Below are 15,350 nucleotides of genomic sequence, written 5' to 3' on the forward strand. Positions count from 1 at the left end.
GTTGAGAGCTACTATTGAGTCATGGCAGGATGGCTTAGTAGGAAAAGAAGAATAGAGGATAAGTTGAGGAGTAGCATGATTAAGTAAAAAGATTTGTATTTTATTGATGGCAGATAATGGGAAAGTAGGGATGAAGAAGGAAGCAATAAATTGCAGAGATGTAGGATATTTAGTGATGGTTGTGGAGGAGTCTGCTGGTAGAAGGTAGGTAGGAAGGAAGTATTTTCTGTGAAGGAAGAGAGTTAGGTATCCTGGTATCTGCTCTTATGAGTCTTTTTTTTTCAACAAACATCTTTATTAAATTTTCACACATGACACAGACAACCTTACATTTATACAAATGAAAAACAAACAACATGACACCACTTTAGTTGGAAACAGTATACATCACAGACACCACTGAAACAACTGCAGTTGCAAACATTATATATCACTTATCTATCCAGTCATTGTCAGTTGAGCATTATATGACTCATTCAAATCCTGCCTCTTAAATCTTGTTACTCATCTGCATATATTGTTCTCATAATTCACAATTTTCCTATGTAGTTTGCTCCCTCCCTTTACTAAAGATCCCAATCACAGTTGTTTTATCTCTACTATAGTAACTACTTCTAGTAAAGTTGGTCTAGACTTTGATTTCCATTTTCTCTTCTCTTAAGTTTCTGAAATGTAAAACATAGAGGGGTTTGAAGGATAGAGTATTAGGATGTAGAAAAGATAGGAAGTAGAAGTTAAAATGTAGAATAATAGATAGGTACTGTTAGGGTGGGGTCTGAGTATGAATGGATATAGTGCAAAGCAATATGGGAGAAAGAAAGGTTGTTGGAATGATGATAAATGTTAGATGGAAGGAGGGAAATATGAAAACAGAAACAGGAATGTTTGTATGATAAGCAGAAAGGTTGTTTGGGAAGGGTTAGGGAATAGGCATCATAGGTGAAATGTGTACGTAGGAAGTATCTAAGAAGGGGTGGGTGGGAATTGGGGGAAGGGCAGGGGCTTCTTACCCTCAGGTCAATTACTGCAGAGAGCAATCAGTGTATAGCCAGTACAGAGCACTTAAGAAGAAGGCACACAGTAGAATAGATTTTCTTTCATTTACTGAGGAGAATAAATAACTGGCATATGCAGTGTAATGTACTGGTCAGGAGAAAGGACTGTGCCCAACTTAGTAAGTAGTCCACAGAGTACAAGGACTGCTCCTTTGAGGGGAGCATCACAGCCACATTCCAGCACAGGTACATATTTGACTAGTTAAAAGTTAATATACAGCATGATTCTTCATGTTAAACTTGCTTACACTGCACAATGAAAACAATTCTCAGTGAAAACGTTTGGGGGCTGGGCCTTGTGGCAACGCTCCTGCTGTATCATGGGTCAGGGCTGGATGCAGTGACCACAGGCTATTGCACAATGACAACATTTTCAGTGAAAACGTTTGGGAGTTGGGCTTTATGGCAGTGCGCATTCACTATCAGTCTGTCACCACTGTGAATGTGCCTAGTTTCCAGATATCTGTAAAACTTGCAGGGCATAAATCAGTGCCAGCATCTCCTTCATACTGATGTGCTGCTTCTGGGATTTGTGGTCCCATTTTCCGAAATACATGAATCCAGTATTGACCTGTATGCACTTCCCTGGTGAGGTCTGAAGGATTTGTGGTTGGGGTCTTGGTAGGGGCAAAAAGCATACTTACGTTTATTGTGACTTGCATTTTTTACTAGTGAAACTCCATTCAGACTGAAGGGATTATAAACAAGACTATGTCCAATGAAAACAGATGCTGCAGCCAAAGATTCCACAGGTACCACTGATTCTTTCTGATGTGGAACTTCATTAAGGGGACTACTGAAGTACAGGCTGACATCTATCAAAGAGCTCTGAGACTTCCATGGCAGTTAGGTTTTGCCTCTTGGAGAAATCCAGAAAAAGGTAGATGGAAGATGCCATCCTGTGAGAGAAATACTCTAGAGGTGTTCAGGGCTGTTCCTATAAATATCTTGAAGGAGGATAGAGTCAATTTTTGAAAGTTTTTCAAATCCATCAAGCTTGTTAGGAAGAAGATGTTTCAGTTTAAAATGATCTGGATTTCCTCTTGGGCCTGGGTGAAGGAGTTATCCAAAATAAGGGTAAACATGCACTCCCAGAGGTTTGAGATGGACAAACACTCATGCTAAGCATCTGATGAATACACTGGGAACAGTGGAAAGCCTAAAGGGTAAGGAGGTGAACTGGAAAAGGCGGTGACCTGTTAGGCACATGAGAAATCTCACATGGCCTTAAAAGATGGAAATATCATGATAGAAGTCCTTCATGTTCAAGGTTACCATGAGTGTGTGAGGTAATAACAAGGGTATCAAGCACACATTTGAGTAATTATCCAGTTTATCTAAAAATAACACCACTGAAAACTCTTTAACAAAATTCTGCAACCACATAAACTGAATAACTGCAGAAGATAAACTACAAATTAAAATGCTCAGCTGCCAAAGTATATATCACTAGAAGTACAACTTAAGAGCAAGCACTCAATATAATGCAAACATAAAAATAAGAAACTTAAAACACAACTAAACTTAAAGCACAGATTAGCACTGTTTCTTTTATAAATACTTCTTCAATAATAAGTAAACTGAAAAATATGGTTCCTAACATAGCAAAACTTCTCCAAAAGTAAAAATACATAAATAAATAAATGAATAAATAAATAAAACAAACAAATAAATAAATAAAAGCCAATAAAAGTAACTTTAGAGCCCCCTTCCAAGCTATGCTCACCTTACTTATGTATACTAACATCACAGTTATACAACAGCAACATAAAGCCACAATTATAAACAATATTTACCCAACTAAACAGCACAGTCAGCACATCATCTATCTAACAAACTGAACCTCTGACTAAATATAATATACACTACAGGAAATTGACAAAAGGAATTTCTACAAACTGAATCATCTGCTCTCCAAGAACCATCTTATCTTGGTAGTAGAGACAACATAGAATAAAACACTGTTGTTTCTTCTGCTGGTAGGACTTGCTCTACTGTTGCACAGACAAGAAGTTGATGCATAAGTGATATCTAAAAGGACATCAGTTCTTCAAGTATCTGAATTGTATGGAAAAAACAAACATTTTGAGTTATGTGTTGTAACGTGTCTGAGATCAGGGCAAACCACTTGTTTCTGGGGAAAAAAATGTTTCCATTCTCTGTCAAGTCAGGAGTATGTGTGTAAAGGGGGTTATATGGGCTGCCATGCACAGAAAATTGTTGGAGGTATGTTGGATTAGAGGAGGCCATTATCCCTTCCTTTACTCTGCTGCTTCTCCCATCTCTTCTTCCTTTCCAGTTTCCATTCTTGAAAGACCTTTTCTGTTTGAACTATTTAGCCCTGCTTTATTCTGTCTCTATCTTTATTAACAAAACTTCCACTTGATCTCCTACAACTTCCACTACTCCTCTATGTTGAAGACTTGGTCATGTACAAGTCTATTCTCTCCCACTCCAACATCCAGTCCCAACTACTATCTAACCTGCTCCATCTTCAACAATGGCTAATTGAACACAGCCTTCTCCTGAACACCTCTAAAACTAAAAGAAATGTTGTTTGGGACACAGAAAAGATAAAGCAATGGGCCTAAAAGCCTCAACATTGCAGTCCTAAACAACTCCATCACTGAACCAACTGCATCTTTCAAATATCTGAGTCTCTGGCTTGATCAATCACTCAACCTTCATACACAAAGTTAATACAATGTCAAAAAATAACTTATTTTTTTGAGCCAAAAAGATATTGCCATTCCTCTTCTCCTGGCCAGGTCCACTACTGGTAAGGGCACAAGTCTAGCCCATCTTAACTTTACCCTTCCCATTACTGCCTCTGTACCCAAACACAAAACTAACATACAATTTCCAGCTCCATTTGTTGATTTATCATTAACTGTCTTCCCCAAGAACACATCAGCCTCACACTCAAGAAAGCAGACTGGCTCCCAATTCAACACAGGTTGGCAGCAACCTTAACTTCGATCACCATGTCTCCACAATGGTAAGAAGTGCATTTTATACTGCTCATCTCATAAGTAAGGGCATTGCCTCCAGAAAAAAAGAGGTTATAACCCCCCCCTGTACTCTTCACTTAGAATGGCAATAATAGAGTACAACACTCCCTTTGGTACAACTGACACTAAAGCAACACAGCCACCAAGCAAGAAAATTCACCAGAATTTATTACAAAATGTAAAACACAGTAAGTGCTTTCATCCTTAATATAGACTTCTTCAGAGGATTAAAATAACACACAAATGAAACATTTATGCCCTTGCAAATCAAACTCCCTTTGGTATGTTCCTTTCCAAACACCTGCAGCAATTGGACAGACCACAAAGGTTCCTTACAAAGAAAAATTCATGGTCTTCAAGATCTGTCTTATGGGGACAGACTGAAATCATTGTCAGTTTATTCTGTGTCATACAGACTGCTCAGAGGCAACCTGTGCCTTGCATATAGAGCAATCTCTGACCCAGCTTTAATGGAAATTCTGCACATTTGCAAGTCTAATGGCACACTTGTCACTCGCTCAAAGGACCTTAACCTGGTATGTGACATCAACAGAACTTGCTGGAGAGACACAGATTTGTCTCACAGAGGTTGCTCCTCCTTTGGAACAAGCTTCCTATTCATGTTAAACAAAGCCCCTTGTTGGCTCTATTTAAGCACAATTTGGATGATTGGATGGGCTGGAAATTCACCCCAGGGGTTCCATCTGTGTCCCTCTTGGACAGGGGTAATAGCTGCTGAGTTTAGTGTCTGCTTGAGCCAGACACCCTTAAAAAAACTGGTTGAACTTGGCTAGGCTTGTAAGGTCCCTACGGCCATTAGTCTAGTAACCTCCTATGATCCTATGAACAAAAAGTCATTCTCTTATTAGGAACTCAACTCTTTTAGACTATTGCAGCTAGAAAGTTTTGCTCCTCATTCAGCCAAGCTCCACTCATAAAACACATATTCTCTAGCCACTCCATTATCATCCTTTCACTCCACAAAGCTTGCCTTTTGTAGTACAGCCCTCTCCTTTGGGAATCCTTCCCTCTACTCATCAGAGAAAACCCCAACTTAGATATATTTAGAAAAGACCTTAAAATTCACTGTAACCTTCAGGCAAGTGCTTCTGTCAGGCTAAAGATTACGTAATCTAATTCTCACACTCCTATCAGCCTTACTCTTCCTTCTCCACTCTTACCTTATGTACACATGTAAATGCTGTCAAACCTCTTCCTATACACTTTCCTGTCTTCTCATTTACTTCTTTAGTCTTCTAGAGTATTCCACTTTTGTTGCCTTCCAATATACTGCACTTTTACTGCATTGACATTTTTGTACACTGTCTTTCCTTTGTTTTTTAGCCGTATCTGTACTTCTGAAGGTGCGATGTGAAGTCAATCTCTTACACATGGGTTCGGAGCCGATCCATCGGCTCTGAGTCGGCCGCTTTCACAAGCTCAAGGTTTTAGAGTAGGCTGAGGCTAAGACCCTATCCCATGATGCTCTATGTCTCACCTCATATCTAGTTTGCCGCTGCAACAGATCGTAGGTCAAGAGAGAGCTCAGGCTAGTATTTCTTGCATTACTTAAATTTTAGATAGTTATACTTGCAATCTTTGTTATAAATAGTGTGTTCTTGGCTAGTTAGCCTTAGTTTTTTGTTCAGGCTTGTCCTTGCTGTTTTTGACAAAAAATTTTGTCTTTATAGAGCGGCTGCTCTTAGGCCTTCTTGGCCACGTTTTTTGTTTACTCCCTATCCTGTTACAACAATTAAAAAAACTTTAAGAGAATTCAGAAAGTTAGAAAAATTTATAGTTAGTGTTTGATATATATATATATATATATATATATATATATATATATATATATATATATATATATATATATATATATATATATATATATATATATATTAGAATTGTAGACTTTACTGCTTTAGCGTTTTGCTGTGTGTGTGTGTGTGTGTGTGTGTGTGTGGGTGTTTGTTACTAGTCTAATATTAGAATGGGCTACTTTTCTTGAGTGGTTTGTCTTAGACAGTTATATAGATTTATATAGATTGTTGTTAAGACTGGAGAATATATTTTTGTATTTGATATGGCTGATCAAAAGGAAAAACAAAAGTCCGGATTTAAGATTTGCCCTAAGTGTGGGCAGAAAATGTCTATAACTGGCTTGCATGTCAGTTGTGTGTACTGTTTGGGGGAAGTCCATCTCCAGGAGGATTGCCCCATTTGCCACTCCTTTAGCAGCAGGGTATTACTGGAGCACAGGAGAAAACTGGTAGACAGGGGTTTGCTGAAACCAGATTTCCAGGAATCACTGGACAAAGCTGTCCAGGCTTCTAAGTCGTCGAAGGGTTCGAAATCTTCAAAAGCTTCGTCGGAGCCTAAGTCATTCGCTCCAAGCCTTGCTGTGAAGGTGCGGTCGCCGGTTCCGCAGTCTTTGGAGCCGAGCACCGAGATGGTGTTTCGGAGCCGGTCCCCGGTATTGGAGCTGGTCTCTGAAACCTTGAGGTCACCCATTTTGCAGTCGGTGGCTTACTCATCGATACCCTCTATTCGTTCTTCGAGAAACCTCTCCAATGTGGATGTGGACTGAGTGGTGCAAAGGCTTCTCGAGAATCCGGCACTTGACAAATTATTATCGGCTTCGACCCAACCAGTTTCGGAGCTGAAGACCATTTTACATGCTGTGTCTACTCCTCCAAGCTGAGCCAGGCCTTCGGAGCCGGGAGAGGGGGAACTGATGATTGTGGAACCTTTGGAGCAGAGGCCTGTTCCAGTGCCATCGGCTCCGTCAACTCAAGACTACTTCGGTGCCGTTCGAGGAGTCTGGGAGCAGACACTCTCTGGTCGGCTCCGGGGGAGGAGAGTGGAACTGATGGGTCTGTTCCGACCCTTCCTCTCGGGGCTTCGCCGTGGATGAGCACTGCTGCTTCATCTGGGTCGGAGCCCACTGTGTCAGCACTGGGGAGGTTGCCGTATTCTTCAGAACCGGCTGCTTCCTTGCATCAGAGCAGTGGGCGTTCGATGCTATGAGGAGGGTTATGTATTCCAAGACTCCAATGTCAGCAGGGCCTTCCTCCTCCTCCTCCTCCCCTAAAGTGCTGCTTTCTACCTCTACATCACAGGTCCCTGTAAAGTGCTGAGACTTAGAGCCTCAGGTAGCCCCATTGAGTGACCCATGTTCTACTGAGACCTCACCGGAAGCTCCCACTGATGAGGTTCCCAGGAAGAAGCTTTGAAAGAGGAGGCATTTGGACTCCTCACAGGAGTCTACTACATCAGACACCGATTTAGAGGAGTCAGAAGGGTCCCCACGGTCCCCCATGGAGGATATCTCCTTTGCTGATATCCTTGTAGTTCTGAAGCAGAGGGGTGACTGGCAGTCCGTTAGCCCTACGGATGATTAGTCGGTGCTCCTGAAGGCCTTTGGATCTCATCCCTCCACCTCCTGGGTGACTCTACCCTTCGATGAACTAATGGAGTTGGTTGCTCGAAGGGCGAAGGAGTATCCTGATACTGTGGAACCTGTCCCTCGGAGTTCCAACAAATTTATTACGTCACCCCAAGACAAAATGTTCCTTACAAAGGGAGTGCCGGTTAATGCCATGATGGTGGCGGTGGCCACCAAGAAAGATATGTCTGAAACCTCTTCTACTGTCCATCCTCCTAATAGAGATTCCAAGACTATGGACAGGTATGGGAAATGCATCTTTAGTCCAGCAACTTTTGCTATGCGATCGCTCAAATATTTGACTCATTTTACCTGTCTTCAAAGAGATCTCCTTAAAGAGCTTGGAGATACTCTACAGGGTAGTACAGCTGAAGGTGTCTCTGATAAGGTGGCAGCCCAGTTTAATACGCTTAATTCCATAGTTAACTCATCCATGTGGCTCATTTCTTATGCAGCCGATGGTTTGAATCGGGCAACAGGTTCAGCAATAGCTTATTGGAGACATTCCTGGATGCGCTTATGTTCCTTTGCGGAAGCCTTCAAGTCTTCATTCGTTAATACCCCATTTGATAACTTGTCCCTTTTCGGGCCCAGAGTCAAGGAGACCCTCACTAGGTGTGAGCAAGATGGAAAGACTATCTGCCGTAGGAGTCCATTTTTCCACCCCTACTAGACTGCACCCCAAAGGGCAAAATGGAGGAAAAATGTGGTTCCGGAAGTCCTAATGAGCTTTTCAGTACACATGTAGTGAACCCCCCTCCAGGGGCAGAGGAGGGGGTAATAATGGAAGACACCGCTCAGGCTGCAGAGGGGGTCCGCAAAATGAGGGCGACAGGGATCAGTTCTTTGGAAAGCCCTACCAGCACACCTGAAAGGAGGCCCAGCTGTCCTACTCTGGAGGCAGTTGGGGGTCGCTTGTCTTTGTATCCAGACGCCTGGCTAGAAATTACAAAAGATTTGTGGGTACAAAGAATTGTTACCAGAGGTTACGTCATTCTGTTCTCAGGACCCCCACCCGTACGAAGGAAAATCCCAGATGTTCCACCCAGTCTCAGGGATCAAGTGGCCATAGAAATTCAAAGACTGCAGGAAAAGAGAGTCATCCAGCCAGTCCCAGCAGACCAAATAGGATCTGGAATCTACTCTAGGTTCTTTTTAGTTCCAAAGAAAACAGGGGACTGGAGGCCCATCTTGGACCTCAGCAGATTCAACACCTTTGTAAAGAAGGAGAAGTTCCGGATGGTCATGCTTCAATCAGTTCTTCCATTTGAGCGATTGGATGTGCACTGTAGATCTCAAGGATGCGTACTATCATATCAAAATGGCCAGACCATCCAGAGATCACTTGCATTTCCGGCTGAGAGCCAGTCACTTTCAGTTCCGAGCACTGCCCTTTGATCTAATAACAGCCCCCAGAGTGTTTAGCAAATGCATGGCAATGGTTACAGCTCACCTGAGGCGTCTAGGATTCCGAGTGTTTCCATATCTGGAAGACTGGCTCCTTACCACCACCTCCAGGCATCAACTACTTCTATCTAGGGATCACACTCTCAATCTGTGCTCTCAGTTAGGAATAACTATAAATTTCAACAAGTCTGCATGGTCACCATCACAGCGTATCTCCTTTATCGGAGCAGACCTAGACACCACCACTGCCATGGTAAAATTGCCACTGGACATCACTCTTCGACAACAGGTATCAGACATTCTGACGAGCAAAAACGTACCAGCCTCTCAAGTGTTGAAACTACTAGGTACTATGGCAGCAACGCTCATAGCAGTTCCTCTGGGGCGTATGCACATGAGAATACTTCAGTGGTTACCCTTCACACAGTGGTCTTACCAACAACTTCCAATGTCATTCTTGATAATGATTGCAGATTCATGCAGAAAGGATCTTCAGTGGTGTTTGACCAGCCATCATGTAACAGTAGGTCGCCCATTTGTTCTTCCCCCACCATCAGCCACGGTGACCATGGATGCTTCTCTGATAGGGTGGGGGTGGGGGGTGGCTTTTTCAGGGAAGAACAGCCCAAGGCACCTGGTCAGAGACAGAGTCACAATTGCACATCAATGTCCTGGAGTTGAGAGCGGTACGTTTGGCGTTGCAGTATTTCCACGACTCTCTACCTCTGGGGACGACTGCGATCCAGACCGACAACATGTCTGTGGTCTGGTATATCAACAAGCAAGTGGGAACCAAGTCTTACCCCTTATATCAAAGGGCCCTGAGTGTTTGGCAGTAGGCTGTATCCACCGGGCACTTTCTGATAGCAACGCACATCCTGGGGAAATCCAACATGATCGTGGACAAGCTGAGCAGAGCCATTCTGATGCCGCATGTGTGGTCGCTCAAAGATGAGGTTGTAGAGATGATTTTCCACAGATGGAGCTAACCTTGCTGCGACCTGTTTGCATCCCCTATGAATGCCAAATGCAGAAGCTACTTTGCCCTGAATCCCCCACCAGGGTACAGCCCAAGGGATTCGCTCGTACACGATTGGCCCCTGGGACTTCTATATGCCTTTCCACCAATTCCTCTGATCCCAAAATTCTTGCAGAAAGCCAAAGCCCCAGGGAGGACTATAATTTTAATAGCCCCATTTTGGCCTCAACAGATTTGGTTCCCCTTCCTTCGACTCTACCAACTAGAAGAACCTTGGATTTTGCACCCAGATCCAGATCTACTGACGCATTTGTCAGGGGCTCTTCACCCTTCTCTTCATTCCCTCAGATTGACAGCTTGGCTGCTCCAATTTCCAATTTAGCCAGGTCACACAATTTCTCCTCGGAGGTACTGCATATCCTTGTATCCCCTCATAAAGCTTCCACCAGAAAGTTGTACACCAGCAAATGGAAACGATTTGCCTTTTGGGCTTTGCAAAATAATATTGACCCATACGTCGCCCCAATTCCTAGCATTTTGGAATTCCTGACTAAGCTTTTTAATGAATGTGCTGCAGCTGCCACTGTAAGAGTTCAACTGGCTGCAATTTCGAATTTTCACCTCAGATCAGAAGGTTCTAACCTAATGTCTCACAGATTATGTAGGGCCTTCTTAACAGGTACCATACATCTTAGGCTGCCTGTTAGACAACCTTTTACTCCCTGGAATCTGAATTTTGTGTTATCACGGATTATTCTTCCTCCCTTTGAGCCTGCATCATCCTGCCAATTAAAACTTCTCTCTTGGAAAACTATCTTCTTGGTAGCTATTACCTCAGCACGTAGAGTGTCCAAACTTCAGGCTCTATCAAACCCCCATATTTGGTGTTTCACCCCAAACAGAGTGTCACTGAGGACTAACCCTTCCTATCTTCCAAAGGTATGTTTGGAAGCTAACCTGAATCAAACTATTGAACTCCCAACTTTCTTCAGTAACCATTCTAACAAGTTGGAGTATATGTTGCATAAACTTGATGTTCACAGGCAATTAAGATTCTATTTGGACAGAACAAAAGAATTTAGGAAATCAGAACAATTCTTTGTTTCTCATGCTGACACAAAGAAAGGGCTACCAGTATCCAAAGTTACTCTTTCCAAATGGTTAACTGATTGCATAAAATTCACATACTCCTCAGTGAATCAACCATTAGAACATAGCGTGAAAGCGCATTCCACTAGGGCTGTTTCTACTTCCTCAGCTTATGTGGCTAAGCTGCCTTTAGACACTATATGTGCAGCTGCCACTTGGTCTAAGCTGCACACCTTCATTATGCATTACAAAGTAGATAGGGCCTCCAGGGACAGGGCTTCCTTTGGTTCCATTGTCCTCAGGAATATACTCCCATGAGCCACCCAGGATTAGGGTGCTTGGGACACTACCCATGTGTAAGAATAAATGGCGAGATTGAACAATTTCACATAAAGAAGTTATATTTACCATAACATTTCATGTGAGTTGTTCATCTCACCTTCATTCTTACATTCCCAACCGCCTTCCCCCACCAGGTTTCTCGAAGAACGAGTAAGACTCTGCGCTCTAGTGGGTCTTGTTCTAGGATGTCTTACTCCGGCTGGAGTACCATTTATGTGTTATCATGTTTTACATGTTGGGATCAGCAAACTAGCTCTGAGGTGAGGCAGAGAGCATCATGGGATAGGGTCTTGGCCTCGAGCTACTCTAAAACCTTGAGCTTGCATAAGCGGCTGACTTGGAGCCAATGGATCGGCTCCGAACCCATGTGTAAGAATGAAGGCGAGATGAACAACTCACATGGAACATTATGGTAAGTACATAACTTTTTTTTTTACTATAATCCCTTTCTTTTAACTACTACAAGGCATTTTGACTTGTGATTTTTTTTTCATCTGGGCTGTGCCTACAAATGGTCAACTTTGATCAGTCACTACCTTGGCAAACAAATATAAACAAATAAATGAACTAATTAAATAGAAATTCAATACAAGGGACATTGGTGGGGAAGTTTCTACTATATTTAGGAATGGGGCAGTTGAAGTAATTGCTCAATGGTTTGGATGGTCTTCCCTTTTTCTTAATGTCTCATAACTTTTCACAGAAGGGAGGGTCAAAGGACAATTCTTTATCTACAAGGGCACTGAGAATTTGACAGATTAACAATGAGAATTTGTCCCCCGATATCTTCAGGTAGGTGTTGAATCCAGAACCTGGCATGCCTTCTTATAACAATACCTATTGCTGCAGCTGTGGAAAAGCAATAAAGGCATCATACATATATTTAGCACCACAATCCTGTGTGGCATCGGCAGGAGTTTAGAAAACTCATCAGAGCAGATGCTCCATGTCCTCCATTTGCTTTAAAGGAAAACATAGGGATTCGCTAGTTTAAAGCCTGTATTCCAAATATCTCCAAATATCTCAGATATTTAAACCATCTTGCTAAGATGAGCTAGTTATTTACTTTCTTTACTGTTTGACAAGGTACTGTTAGTGGATGATGGCCTGCAGCGCTTTCTTGCATCTAGTAAGTTAACAACATGGTAGGGTTCTTGTACAAATATTTAGCCCTTTCCTCCTGAAGCGGTCAGGTTTCCTGGGTGCAGGGAAGTGTTGGTCAGGTTCCCATATTGTGAAACAAATCCTCTAAATGTTTGAACAGCTGGGGAAATGGTAGTGGCCTTGGGCCACCTATTCCCGCTACTCTAGGTACCCTTTTTGGGAGTTCAGTAGCTCTTCTGAACCCTACTAAAAATGCTCCTGCATTAAAGTTCAGTATCGCCCACCTCTCTAAGGAAGGATTCTTAAGGTAGGGGATAGGGCAACAGATGACAGTATATTTCTGAAGTTTATTTCGCAGAATTCTTATCACTAGTATTTGAGTCAGACCATGGTTCAGATTAGAGAGCTGTCTTCACCTTAGAAGGTATGTGCGGAGTTCACCTGCTAGGGAAGAGAGGACATTATCCATTTGCTATGTAACAATATACTCAGGTATATTCTCGGGTCTATATTACCTGAACGAAAATCCGACTGAGCGAATCTCAGTTGAGCGACACATAAAGAGCGAAAACCACTAATTTTGAACCCATGAAACTTAACAAGTAAAATAGGCAAACTATCACTAACTATTTTATGCAAGGGGGCAAGCCCCCCTGCACCCCCCACACCCCCCTACTTAAATATACCAACTCCGAGATCGCACTACATTTTAGTAAAGGGACGAATTCCCTATGGTGATCTCCGTTCATTCCTGTGATATTAGCGGTTTTCACTCTTTATGTGTCGTTCAACTAGGTTTTGCTCAGTCGGGTTTTCATTCTGCTGATATAGACCCATATTTTCTATACCTAAAAACAACAGGGGCAGATACAGCATGTGAAAGGATCAATGACCCAAGCCCAACACCTTCCAAAAATGTACTTATCACTCTGGAAGAAGATTTCACTGGAACAGGTGACCAAGCACTTTGATTATTTTAACCAAGACAAATGGAACTGAAGAAGGCATGGATTGTGTAGCCCTTTTTACCTGGTATTAATATGAAAATTACGGCATGGACAGGAGACCAGTCTGTGCAGAAACAGCCAAAGCTCAAAAACGTGGGCCCACCGAGTGGGCATACCTCTTAAATTGCCATTCATAATTAATGCTGTTGCAGGAGTATTCCTTATGATGAATATCAAGAGTTCCATCTACTTTGTATGTGTACAGCTTCATCTCCATTTGTATTCCCTATATTTAATTTTAAGTTTTTATGTTAATCCATATTCCTTGCTCTCTTCCAGCAAAGTTATATTTTTTACACACACTCTTTGCGAAATAGTGCTTCTTTGCATAATTTTTAAAACTGGTACGATCAACCTGCAACACTTACCTTCTTCTAACATTATCCTTCTTCCTCATACTTGTCACTCACTTTCCTTTGTGTCCATATCATACCTCTTCTCTTTTCATAGTGAACATCGCCAACATATTAATGCACTTAAATGAGTACATTAAGTACATACTCCAATCATGCAAAGGGGTAATGACACGAATGTAGACAGTTAGTCATGATTTCAATTATCAAATTTCATCATGAATTAAAGTTTGGTTCCTCGTGCCACATGGTAACACAGTGATTGCATTTTAAAGCAAACTCCGCACTTTCATGCTTGATTTTGTATCCTGTTTCAGTGCAATGTTACTCATTTATTTAGTTGCTACTTGTCTAAGAGGGTCATGATATGTGGCAACAAATGATAACGCTCTTTGAGTAGTATTCCTGTGATGTGCACTTTACTGATTCATCGGTGCCTGTTTTTTTTTTTTTTCAAAACTAAGAACCTGAATGGGTGATTTGTTTAATGTGTTATAACTTATGCCAAGGTCTTGTAACCTCAAGGTTAGCTGCATTTGTTAAAAGGGTACAGATATTTCAACTGGGGTTGGCAGAGGGGCTTTGTTTACATGTATAGAGAATTCAGTAAGTTACCTGTTGAATTAGTATAGTCAGAGTGGGTCATCATTAAGTCTTTTTAATGAGGCAAACCATATCTCCTTCAAGTACTGTTTCACTGATACACACATGCAGATTTTGGTCTGTTACTGTTCCCATAGTTTACAGTAGTGGTAAAAACATTCTTTCGCAGTGTTGTTTTTTTTTTGACTGCATAACTTCCAAGTATATTTTCATTTAAAATGTTTTTTCATTTGCATTAAACTCATTTACAGATCCACCCAAGGTACTTTATGTCATATTTCCATATAATATGAGATCTATAATATAACAAAATAAGTACACATTATATGTGTAAACTTCTACAAAAAATGTCATCTTTGGCTGCCCCACTATTTTGTCTTTAAAACAGTTAAGTTTTACAGCAACAGTCTGTGATGGTGATTGTTTTAATAAAAGTGATAACTGAGAAAGCACATTATTTAAACTAGTCTGTTGTCAGCTATCAGAATGTAGAAAGTCAACTAGGATGTCACTGAATTCTACAGTCTTAGCAACAGTCTGTGCTGATGATTGTTTTAATAAAAGTGATAACTGAGAAAGCACATTATTTAAACTAGTCTGTTGTCAGCTATCAGAATGTAGAAAGTCAACTAGGATGTCACTGAATTCTATAGTCTTAGCATTTAAAAACCTACCTGAACACTGGTAGTGAATCTTTGTATCAAGGGCACTAGCAGTATAATTTGGAACAATCCAGCATGCTCCACCAGAAGGAGGACTGTTGGGCTGTAGACTCATGGATGCATATCCCTCGGCATCCATCACTGGGTCAAAAACACGCAGACCAAACATATATCCCTCTCTGTCTGCCAAAACGTTTTGCCTCATAACTAGGTTCATTCCACTGTTTCCCGTGGTTGTACTTGACATATTCAACACTAAAGATTGATTTTTGAAATTCTGTGCAGTCCAGTGCTGT

General features: G+C 41.7%; 1 protein-coding gene across 1 annotated transcript in view; it reads right to left on the bottom strand.

Moving 5' to 3' along the window:
• The window catches only part of PKD1 (polycystin 1, transient receptor potential channel interacting), a 2,476,043-nt gene that overhangs the window by 1,355,941 nt on the left and 1,104,752 nt on the right, over positions 1-15,350 (bottom strand). The window contains exon 19 of the mRNA XM_044088902.1: positions 15,067-15,346. Within this exon, the coding sequence (XP_043944837.1) occupies positions 15,067-15,346 (280 nt within the window). The remainder of the gene's footprint in view (positions 1-15,066; positions 15,347-15,350) is intronic.

This window comes from Protopterus annectens, chromosome 12.part0, assembly GCF_019279795.1.
Source record: "Protopterus annectens isolate FY-2018-M chromosome 12.part0, PAN1.0, whole genome shotgun sequence".
Taxonomy (NCBI): domain Eukaryota; kingdom Metazoa; phylum Chordata; order Ceratodontiformes; family Protopteridae; genus Protopterus; species Protopterus annectens.